Below are 11,961 nucleotides of genomic sequence, written 5' to 3' on the forward strand. Positions count from 1 at the left end.
CTGGGTCTCGAGGACCGGGACTGACAGGGTTACTGCTTTCTCGGAAGACATGGTCGCACGAGTGGAAGAGACTTTGGAGGTGTTGATTGTCTTCTAAGTATTTTCCGGTTCTCGTGGATTGGCAGATCGTATCCGGGACAGGGCGGATCTGAAGATGCTCGTGAAAAGCAAAGGTGTTGTTCTTGTCCGCGATGTCGGTCAACCCGGAGAAGTAACGGCGGTGGTGTTAATGGCACGAGTCCAAACAGTTCTCGAAGGTGTGGAGATGGAGGATCAGGGATATCAAGCGCGACTGCTCGTGGTAACGGAGAGCGAGATTGCCTGTTTTTCTTCCGTTTTCGAGGTGGTTCTGGTTCGTAGTCGCTTTCGAAGGTGAAAGGAATCGGTGCGACGGTGCGGGAATCGAGTCGACGGATGTCCTTGTTCTCGGTCTCGATAGTCTCGAAAAGGTATGGGAAAGAGGCTCTTGAGAGGCGTCGTTCGATAATGGACTTCTTGAGGAGAGTGCGGCTCCTAAGGAGGTAACGATGGGTTCGAGGGGTTTCGGAGGTTTGGAAGGTATCGAAGAAGGATACAAGTTGACTGTAGTATCTTCTCTTTTTCGAGTAAGTACTCTCGATACTTGTATTCTCTTGACTGTCCATCGTTAGCGTAATATCTCGAAAAGAAGGAGGTTGGTAATTAAGGTGTCTGGTGGTTTAGCGTGAAGAAGTTTTTCTTCCAGCCATCGAATTTTGAAAGGTGGCAGGTAATTCCAGCCATCTTGTTTTGAAGGGCTTGCGGGAGCATCCGCTTAGCCGAGGTATGAAATCCTTTCTTGTCTTGGTGTCTTCATTCGTTTCGGTCGTGTGTGGTATAGCACCGTGAGTGCGGAGCGGAAATGCAATGAAGAATGAAGACGGCGGCGCAAAGCCGGGCTCATAACCTGTTGAAAGGATGTCTTGTCAAGTGATTGATTGAAGGAACTAACTACCAACTGAGAGTGAGATATCCTGATAAACACCATTTGGAGCTAGCCAGCCATTGCCAGCCACCGTATTTCAACACGCTGGACATCAAATATATCTCTCCTCACCGCAAAGCCGTAAGGCGAACGCTTTCTATGCGATTACTCCGATGGCAACGATCGACCGACTTCACGATATTGACCTGCACTCCTCCATTCCTGCGATGTTCGCGGCTACTTTACCACTCAACCGGGCTCGCATGGCAGATCGACCATCCCACCTTGTAGCCAGTCATGGAAAACATAACAAGCGCCAAGCGGCTGTGGAAAGGGTGTTTGCATTTCTGGTAAAGTAGGGAAAAAGCCGGAGCCCTACACGTGTCGTCTCTATTCTCTTGGTCTGCAACTGCTTTTACCTGCGCCATCGTCGATCTGACTCCGTTCGCGATCGTTGGAGTCCTTTCATCATTCCCTCCCTCACGTACTGCCCGGACCTCCCAGCAATGCAAATCTCCTGACGATACTGGGTCCAATCTCATCGTACTCCGCTTTTGTGTGACAGTAGCTCTTGAACTCTGGTGTCTGCCCGAGCAGCGAACCTCCAAACCATGGACCGTGGCGTTGACGTTTGTGGGTGATGACTTGGACCTCAAGTCCACCACTCTTTGCCGCGTTGCCTGCGCGAGCTTCTGAAGCCGCAATCCTAGCATCAACCAGATGACGGATATCTCGTTGTAATCGTCGTCCAAACTGATTGTACAAAGTCGAACCTCCAGAAAGCACAATGTTCTTGTACAGTCCTCTCCGCACGTCAATAGGCGACGTCTGGATGACGGTGTCGACGATGTTCGGAAGAGGTGTCAGGAAGTCGGAGCTGTAGATTTCCGGGTTGAAGAAGATCTCGGGTGCCAGGAAGCGCTCGTATCCGACATCCACGGTCACGCTGCGTCCACCCGGCTGCCTAACGTCGTACTTCTTGAAGCGGTCTTCAGGTTCTCGATCGAAACGAGCAAACTCCTTGACAATATCCGGGCAGACGTAGCAAAATTCTTCCTTTATCCTCTCGGCCGTCTTCAAGCTGCTGTCGGGCTCTCCTCGATCGCGGAGAAGCGATTGTACAAAGTAGGTGATGTCTCTTCCAGCAATTGGTATGCTCTTAATACTGCTTCCAATGACGTATCCCTCAGCGACAGGAATAACATGTGTCACACCCTCGCCAGAGTCGATCACAGTACCTGTGAGTGACCGGTCCTGCACCTTGGAAGATGTCCACGAAGCTGCCAAAGCAAGAACGGCCTGCACGGCAATGTATAGTCCAGCGCAGTTGAACGATTCGAACATGATCTCGGCGGTGTTTTCGCGGTTCTCAGGAGGGTTGAGTGGAGGCTCGGTCAGGAGGAAGTGGTGATCTTCGGGCTCGACTCGGAGGTATTTGAAGATGCTGTTGGACCAGAAACGCTCCATGTGGTCCTGCACAGGATGTTAGTAAACCATGGGCAGATATACCAAGGCTCTTGTTCTTACCCAGTTCTCGATCTGCCCATGTCGGATGGGATAATGCAATCCGTAACCTGTGACCCGTATCAGCATGATTGTCCTTCCAACTACCCCCACATTGTCCAATGCCACATACCGGGACCAGCAGAAGCCGCAAGAGCCTCATCTCCAATGAAGAAGTCCAAATCTTCTGTGCCTCTCTTCGCCGATAGATGTCCACCTGGGCCTGCTCCTCCGGTCAAGAAGGACGGCTTGTTCGCAACGGCCGGTCTGCCTGATCCTGATCCACCTCCTGCTGAAGGGCCTTTGGTCGCAATCGCAGTGGGAAAGACGAAGGAAGGAGAGTCATTGCCAGCGAATCCCAATTTTGAGTATCCAGTACCGCTGCAGTTGTGTCAATTATGCTCGAATGTCGTAGATGTTGGGAGTTGGCGGAGAGGGCACTCACTTGTCCATGACAACGGCTGGTGTTTGGTTCGCCATGGCGGTGGAGGTTTCTCGCAAATGCGAGGTCGAGTTGATCGTGGTATGAGAGAGTCCTGAAGGGAGTCGCAAGCTGTGGTAGTGGTCGTGGTACCTGAGAGGAAGCGAATGATGGCGGCCTTCGTCCAAGCGACTGGAGTTGCGTAGGCGAACGGAATGAGCCCCGCGATCGCCGCGAGGCGGTGCCAAGCCAATGTTTCAATGTTTCCACCTCTTCGACTTCACTTCGTCTTGTTTCTCACCCTTATCGTTGATCTCGGGTATTGCTCTCACGTGTGGACAGGGAGCCCGTGAATGAAGTTGAAGATGCGAATGGGTGGATGGAGTGCTGCAGAAATTGATAAGATGGTGTTCAAGACGAGAGGTTCGCTTCCGTTCTTGCCTTGTCCTTCTTCATCCGTTTCGAAGGAAAGAGAGCATTGAGTCGGCTTTGCAAGCAATTCGGGATCGCCGACCGTGACCTTCCCGGCGGTAATGTAGACTTCGCTGCGACTCTCCTTCAGCACCTCTTCTTGTTAGACATCACCACCACCAACATCATCACTACACCGCCCTCACGTCCTCGTCGCGGACATTCTTTCGACGCGGACCATCATCTTCGTCGCCACTGTCATTTCGAAGCATCACGAAATATCTCTTCCGTGTCATGCTGGCAACAAACACGTGCCAGCGACTTCACCTACGATAAACCTTCTTCCTAAGATTTCTGCAACTCCACGACCATCCGCCCACACGACATCTTCATCCGCAGCTTGAACCAATCACAATGTTCTCCCCAAAGTCGAAGAGTCGGAAAGTTGAGAAGGGTGGTGATCTGGCCTGCATGTTTGTACATGCTGGCGCAGGCTACCACAGCCGAGACAATGAGATCCATCATCTGCAAGCATGTCAAGAGTGAGTTCACCAGTCCACGAGCATTTGCGAGCCTGCAATGACACCAGACAGCGCATGCAAAGCCGGAATGGCCGTCATGAGAGGAGGAGGGTCGGCTGTGGACGCCGTGGAGATTGCCATCAAGGTCCTCGAGGACCGAGAGATCACGAATGCTGGCTACGGCAGTAATTTGGGTTACAACGGTGTGGTCGAGTGTGACGCGATCATTGTTAACCACAACGGAAGCAGCGGAGCGGCCGGCGCGGTGGCTCGTGAGTGCTTCTGCGATCTAGTCTTGAATACCGCCTCACTCACATCCTCCGCAGAAATCAAGAATCCCATCTCCCTCGCCCGACTCGTACACGATCACTCGACACAGACACTTTCCCTCAAGCGCGTTCCGCCCAATATCCTGGTCGGACAAGGAGCGACCAACTTCGCCTACGCCCACGGCATGCCGATTGTGAGCTTTGACGATCTCATCTCGCCGTATGCGAAAGCACGCTGGCAGAAATGGCGCGCGGATCTTATCAAGTCCGAGCGTATGGAAAGGCAGAAAGAAGACCAGCGTCACGGCCTGACGCCTCCAAACTCGGACGCCGACCTTACCGGATTTCCTGATGACAACGATGAGAGCGAGAAAGAGCTGCAGCAGCATACAAAGCAGATGTACGAATCGGCGAGGAGGGTTCTTGAAGCTCGTCCGTCGTCACCTCCGCCTTCTTACACCGTGGATCCAGAGTTAGCTCCGTCTCAGAGCCAGATAGACTCCAGTCTTCCGAATCCGGCCCCGAACGGTACAGGATCCAGGACATCAGACCAGCATGCCAATGAATACACGGATCCTCAGCCGCTCGAACGTGAAAGACCTACAGTTCTGCAGCGCATGGCTAACCATCCATTTGTGAACAGTACCCAGCAAGTTTCTCCAAACCAGTCATATGCCCGATTGCCAACCTTGGCCACCGTTGCCACCGACGGCGGTGGTCATTCTCAAGATGTGCGGATGGAGGATGCACCAGAAGCTGATTCGACTCTTACGCAATCGGAGATCGGGAGAACAGACACTTCATCTCCGATCGACTGTCAGACTGACGGTCCATCAAGTACGCCTTCGCGTTCCACTGCCGACGCTGCTCAGCAGAATACACGATTTGGCTCGGGCGATGGCGAATCTATGAATCCCAAGTTCACAACTTCCAAAACCCCTCAGACTGAGCCAGGAATCCCAGCGGCTGGAGAAGATCACATCACCGACACCGTTGGTGCCATCGCTATCGACATATACGGCAATATTGCGTGCGGAGCATCTTCGGGAGGCATTGGAATGAAGCATCGCGGCCGACTTGGACCAGCCGCACTGATTGGAATTGGAGCAGCAATCATCCCGACTGACGAAGACGATCCGGATCTTACCTCAGTCGCGACCGTCGCCAGCGGCACAGGCGAGCATATGACTACCACATTGGCAGCAAGCGTCTGCTCAGAGCGTATCTACCATGAGCAACGCAGAGTCAAAGGCGGATACAAACAATGCACGGAGGACGAGGCTATCACCGGATTCATCAAAACCGACTTCATGGATCATCCGTCAGTCCGCCACTCTCAATCTGCCGGTACTATCGGCGTGCTTTCGGTGAAGAAGACCAAAGACGGCGTCTGGCTCTACTTTGGACACAACACGGATTCGTTTGCACTAGCGAGTATGCATTCAGATGAGCAGAAACCTATCTGTACCATGAGTCGGAGTAATGGCAATGGCACGATTGCTCAGGGTGGGAGGGCAGTGAAGTTTCGGAGAGGGAGGAAATAGAGATGTGTTCTATGATGAAGGGGGAAGAAGATGGCAGGAATACGGGATCTCCGGATTGCGCTGATAAATGCGATCTACACGACGACCTGCGAGGAAGAAGTGGAGGACCTGGTGGTATCCTTTGTAGAAGGAGGTGTGTACACCTGTCCTAGTACCTATGTGCGCGGAATTATCATCGACGAGCTACAAATAGAGCATGCAAGCGATGGAACAGAGACATCGAGAGCCGACTTTAACACCACGTCCACTGCATACAACAATATCTACATCTCCAGTCACATCCCCCTCAACCCCAAGTCCCCCCACCACCCCTCCCCGCCTTCCTCTGCGAACTCAACCTCCAATCATCCTCCCCGGCAAACCGATTATGCAACGGCTGAATCCTCTCCGCCTTCTTCCTCTTACTCATCCCCGTCCCATCCTTCCCCGCGACCTTGAAGAACGTCGGCGCCGCCTCCACCAACCACTTGGGCTCAATCGCCGTCACATTGTGCATATACTCCCGCGTCGTCTCCACCAACGAATGATAAATGACGTGTTCCGCCGCTTTGCCAAACAGCGCCGACGCGGGATGCATGTACACCGGCGTCCCCTCGACGAGCGTCTTATACCCTTCTTGAGGATCTTTGCGCGCGGAATTGCGGAAGAAACCGGAACATAACGCTTGTCTCACGCGGGTGGTGTCCCGACCGCAGGAGACGACTTTGAGACGATGACGGTCGATGATTTGCACGAGTTGTTTGCGGACGTCTTCTGCCCGACGCATGGATCTTGGTTGGATGAAGTTTTCGAAACACCATGCGTCGTTGCGACCGGCGCCTTTCCAGCCGTTGTAGACGTTTAGAAGAGTGAGGTGATCACCCGCGGGGTCGTGGAAGCGAGCTTTTTTCTGATCGGCTTGTTGTTGCTTTTCTTTGGGGCGGTGGAAGACGGTTTGGACGGCGGAGATCATGGAGACGATGGAGAGCATTTCGTCGCTGCAGCCGAGGTCGACGGACATGATGAGGGATTTCGCCAGCGCCGGGTCCATAGGGAAGTCGGCCATGCGGCGACCTAAGCGGGTGAGGAGACCTTCGTCGTCGAGGGCGGAGAGGGCGTAGAGTTCCTCCAGAGCGGTGAGCATGGTGTTGGTGGGAGGGGGGTCCATAAAGTCGAAGCCGAGGAGGTCGTTGATGCCCATGGCTTTGAGCATGAGGATGGTGTTGGAGAGGTTTTGGCGTTGGATTTCCGGAATGGTGGTGGGTAGCATTTCGCTTTGAAAGGCGGATTCGGTGTAGAGGCGGAAGCATTTCCCTGGTCCGGTGCGTCCAGCTCGACCGGCGCGTTGTTTGGCCTGGGCTTGGGAGATGGGTGTGACTTGGAGTCGATCCATGCCGAGTTTGGCGTCGTAGGCGGTTTGTTTGACGAAGCCGGGGTCGACGACGAAGTAGATTCCGTCGATGGTGATGCTCGTTTCGGCGATGTTGGTGGCGATGACGACTTTTCTGCCGCCGGGTGGTGGAGGTTCGAAGATGCGACTTGCGATCTCGGATGGTAAAGCGCCGTAGATGGGGAGGATGACCAGCTCTGGCACTGATGGACCTAGCGCTTTCATCCGTTCGTGTAAGATCTCCGCGCTGGTGTCGATTTCCTCCTTTCCAGTTAAGAAGAGGAGGATGTCACCAGCTTTCTCCGTCAGATGAATCTGCATGATCGTTGTGAGAGCAGCATCGAGGTAGTCGCTCTCCGGCTCTCGACTGTACATGATTTCGACCGGATATGTTCGTCCAGGGATGGTCAGAATCGGACATTCGTTGAAGTAGGTCGAGAACTTGTCGGCATCCAAAGTGGCCGAAGTCACAATGACTTTCAGGTCGGGTCGTTTCTTCAGTGTCTTCTTGAGTAGACCGAAGAGTACATCCGTCGCGATAGTACGCTCGTGGGCCTCGTCAAGCATAATCACGCTGTACTTCCTCAATTCCGGGTCGAGAAGAATCTCGCGCTGCATGATGCCGTCCGTCATGTACTTGATCTTGGTCTTCTCAGATGTTTTGTCTTCGAAACGGATGGTATATCCGACTTCTTCCCCGAGCCTGCATCCGACTTCATCACTCACACGAGCGGCGACGGACATTGCTGCCACACGACGAGGTTGTGTGCAGCCGATGATGCCAGCGTTGGCAAAGCCATCTTCTGCGAGATATTGCGTGAGTTGGGTCGTCTTTCCAGAACCGGTATCTCCAACGACAATGAGAAGTTGATACTGCGCCACGGCTTCGAGAAACTGCTTGCGCATCTTGTAAGCCGGTAGACTCTCTCGCTGATCCTTGATCGACATATCCGTCCGTTTGCCAAGTTCACTCTTGTTCGTAGCAATCTTCTTCCACTCAGGCACATCGGCAGGCGCACCATTGCCTCGATTCGCCTGCCGTAGGTCACTTGCAAATCGTCGCTCTCCTGGTGCAACCATGGGATCATTCCACTCCTGGCCCAGATCCGTCTTCGCCGCTTCCTTCGCAGCCTTGTCCTGCGCTTCCGACTGACGCAGATCTCTTCTCTCCTTCGCCAGCACGTCTCCTTGCATCGCAGCTCTATTCATACTGCCATCAGGAGCTTTGATCACACGAATCGGCGAAAGCTCCAGAGACTGCTTCGTTTGACCCGCCAAAAACGGCGGCTCTTCCTCTCGAACCTCAATATCGACATCTTCTTCCTCCTCAATCTGCTCGCCGTTGATGACCGCATTGTAGTCCTCATCCAAATCGGGGTAGTCCGCCGCCTTGACCACTCCCGACGCAATCAATTGCCGAATTTCCCATCGCTCCGGACTAGTCATTCGTTTCCGCTGTCGCCGATTATTCCCAGAATTATTCTCAATCACGGGCACCCCAGTCTCGAGCCCATTCGACCCATTCAGACCGACAGCATTCGCTCCGGTGGCTCCAGTCTGCAGCCTTCGCGAGGGATTGAAATCTTGTCCACTCACTTGATCTACCTCTGCCATACTCAGACTGATGCGATTATCCTGTATCTTCATCACTTTGACTTTGACCTCTTGATTCCGCGATACGAGGTCGCTGGGATGATTCACTTTGCCCTCTGCCATTGCGGAGACGTGGACCAACCCATCCACCTTTCCGCGCACATTTTGCAGATTCACGAAGATACCGAAGTCTTTCACTCCAGTTACACGTCCGTCGTAGACTTTATACAACACCGGGGCATCGTCCATCTCTTGAGCCGGCGGTCGGTCGAAGGAGTCTCGTCTCGTCTTTCGTTGCGAGTCTCCTTTCGAATCGCGGGAAGGTCGATGCGAGCGTGTGCGTCCGAATTCGTCCTCGAACAGGTAATCATCATTTCGTCGTGGACTTCGTGACCGTGATCGTGACCGTCGCGAACGCTTTCGCTGTTCCTTCTCCGGCTTCTGCACCGGCGACAGACTCCGTTTACGACTCGTCGACGTCTTACCAGGTCCCGCCATGGACTCGAGAAGCGCAAAGGTGTCATCCAAGTCATCCTCCACCGGTTTGTCTGGTATTGCCAGACCTTTGAATGTCGTGCTCTTCGACTTGTCGTCTCCATTTCCAGCATCTTTCCCATCTGCTGAATTGGTAGATCTCCATTTCGGGTGTAGAGTCTTGATCAGGCGATCAATGCTCTCGGTGAGCGACTTTGGGAAGTCAAACTCGGAGAGCTTCTCGGTGAAGGTGGTGATGTCGGGACTGTTGGCGTGCTCCGCAATCACGAATTCGGCGATGGTTTTGTCGGAGATACCCATGTAATTGTTGATTTCGCTGGTGACCTTGCTCACCAGCGAGAGGATCTCGAGCTGCTCCAGGTCGTCCATATTGGCGGTGGACGGGGTTGTGGTACGGCGCAAGTCGCATCGAGAGTCCAAAGCTGAACAGAAGTTAAGATGCGGCTCGGCGGGGCGGACGGACCATTCACCGGCCAAACGCGAAGTGTCTAGAGGGAGAACAATAGGAAAGAACTTCCGGCTAGAGATGACTAAGCTCGTATAGCTCGTATACCATGCCGAGACTTGCAAATTCGACTTTATCTCACCGCCCTTCCACCTTTAACTACCACTTAATGCACCACTACACTATCGACAACAAGCAAAGCGATATTAGGATCTATAGAGCGTATTACGAGCTTTACGTTAAAAAAAGAATTATCCAAATCGGCGGTGTTTTGAGCCCACTATAATTCCACTAAATTCACCGCTAGTTTTTAACCCTTAACTACTAAAATAGACGACATTAGCGACTCCTCTATAGCGGATTTACCGTCCCTATCGGACATCTACCGCGACTATAGCCTTTAGCGCACTACTTAGGACGACTACCTTAACGACTTGCTTAGTAAGGACTTCCTTAACGACTCGCTATCTGCTAGCGTCCTTATAGGTCTACTACCGAGCGCTCTACCGGCTCTACGTAATTATAGTACTAGAGTCTCTAATGCTATCGACTTAATAAGTAGTCTAGCGGCACTAGCACTAGTACTAGCTCTAGCTACGGTGCTCGTAGAGCATCTATTATCTATATTAAAGCCGGCGACGGTCGTTTATAAGGGTAAAATACTAGCTAAGCCTTATCTACCTACCGTTGTTAATGTGCTATTACTAGCTCCCTTACTAAGAGAAGTATAGCGACTATATTATCTACTCGCGCCGGAGCAATACGAGCTTCTTTAGTCGTTTATAGACTCTATTAAGCCGTCTTACTTCGAGCATCTACGTAATAGTAAGGTATTCCGTAGTGCCGACTATTACCTTATACGACTATAAGACTACTACTTTATAACCGGTAGCGCTATCGTATATATATCGAACAATAGCTAGCGAGCGCTCTTTAAGTATATCTACTACGGCGATGCTATACGTAACGACGAGGACTTCGAGGAAGCTATATATAATAGTAACGACGAACACCGGTATCTACGAATTAGGGTAGTACGTAACATCCGAGCTCGTAACTACTAGTAGAGTTGTCGTCTATCCTATAAGCGCGTTCGCCGAGATATAGAGGTAAAGTAGGTAGTCCTTATCGTCTATAGCTATAGTTATACGCATAAGGTAGTACTAATGCCTATAGTCTATTCGGTGCACTAGAAACGTATACTAGTATATTAAGAGGCCCTCGCTATTATAGCGTAGCTCCGACTAACCGGCGAGTTATATAAGACGGCATATAGACAGTTGTTATTAAAGGAGCTTAAGCTTAATCGTAAGAGGTACTATAACCTCGTTAAAGGGTATACGCGTACCGGTAGTAGGAACTCCGAGACGGTTATAAACGCCTTCCTCGGCGTACTTATATCGCTCGGCTTTAACTACGAGGCTCGCTAGTTATACGAGCTTAATAAGTAGACTAGTAAGGCTGTTAAAGCGTCGCTTAAACAAGTCGTCTTCTAGATAGTACGGTAAGAGCGGTATATATAGCGTTTCTTACCGGACTTCTTAACGTAGGTAGACGCTACCTTTAATGTTAACCGCGGCAATCTGCTACTCGGTATAATAACTAGCACCGTAAACACCGGCCGAGGATTCCCTATAGTATATAGCCTTATAAAGAGCGAGAGCGCTAAGGATTAGCATTTTATGCTAGTAGTAGTAGCTAACAACTATCTTAAAGGTCTACGCATGCTAAAGGTTATTATATCCGACCGCGGTAAGGGCCTTACCGCCGCTATACTAAACACCCCCTTTAGCGGTGCGATATAGTAATACTATTAGCTTTACGTAGCGAAGAATATCCGCGAGCGCATTAATTAAGGCGCGAGGCGTAAAGCCGCTATAGTAACCGCTATAGCTAAGGTACGCCTCGAAGTAGTAGTAGTAGCCGCTATAGCTAAGGGCTTACAACATAGCTATAGTAATAAAGCCGAGCTAAACGAGCCCTCTATATAACCCTCCGAGCCCTTAAAACGAGCCTTAAAGCGGAAGCTAGGCTATATAAGGGAGGACAAGGACGCTCTCGCTAAGCTAGTATAGCTATAGCTACAGTCTAAGACTATTAAGGCTACTAATAAGAGGGCCGAACGTATGCTTGCTCTATTTACTACGGACGATAAGGTATATTTTACGAGCATGTAGTTAGCCGTAAAGGAGCGGCTATTAACATACTATATTAAGCACCTTGCTAACCTTAGTGCTAACTCGTTACAGCGAGTAGAGGTTAGTAATCGTAGTATAAAGGGCTTTACGAACGCTAACTATAACATTAAGTAGTACGTTAAGGGCATTAAGGGCTACGTTAATAAGGTGTTCGACGAGCTAGAGCCGCTCGAAGTAAACACCTATACTAGCTTACTACTACTAGCTATATCTATAGATAACTAAGGCTACTTTAAAGAGCTCGTTAGG

At 51.4% G+C, this 11,961-nt stretch overlaps 3 protein-coding genes across 3 annotated transcripts; 1 reads left to right on the top strand and 2 right to left on the bottom strand.

Moving 5' to 3' along the window:
- Positions 1-1,284: 1,284 nt before the first annotated feature.
- ARP2406 (actin-related protein, ARP3 class) lies at positions 1,285-3,008 on the bottom strand (the record flags this gene model as incomplete). Its single annotated transcript, XM_003849545.1, has 4 exons — positions 1,285-2,416; positions 2,471-2,517; positions 2,580-2,827; positions 2,892-3,008. 4 exons carry the CDS (start codon positions 2,924-2,926, stop codon positions 1,424-1,426), a joined length of 1,323 nt encoding a protein of 440 aa, XP_003849593.1.
- A 684-nt stretch (positions 3,009-3,692) lies between these two features.
- Positions 3,693-5,612, top strand: MYCGRDRAFT_87626 (uncharacterized protein; the record flags this gene model as incomplete). Its single annotated transcript, XM_003849477.1, has 4 exons — positions 3,693-3,820; positions 3,872-4,071; positions 4,126-4,341; positions 4,822-5,612. 4 exons carry the CDS (start codon positions 3,693-3,695, stop codon positions 5,610-5,612), a joined length of 1,335 nt encoding a protein of 444 aa, XP_003849525.1.
- Positions 5,613-5,898: 286 nt separating this feature from the next.
- MYCGRDRAFT_95942 (uncharacterized protein) lies at positions 5,899-9,438 on the bottom strand (the record flags this gene model as incomplete). Its single annotated transcript, XM_003849544.1, has 2 exons — positions 5,899-6,794; positions 8,001-9,438. 2 exons carry the CDS (start codon positions 9,436-9,438, stop codon positions 5,899-5,901), a joined length of 2,334 nt encoding a protein of 777 aa, XP_003849592.1.
- Between the last annotated feature and the right edge of the window lie 2,523 nt (positions 9,439-11,961).

This window comes from Zymoseptoria tritici, chromosome 9 (genome assembly GCF_000219625.1).
Source record: "Zymoseptoria tritici IPO323 chromosome 9, whole genome shotgun sequence".
NCBI lineage: Eukaryota > Fungi > Ascomycota > Dothideomycetes > Mycosphaerellales > Mycosphaerellaceae > Zymoseptoria > Zymoseptoria tritici.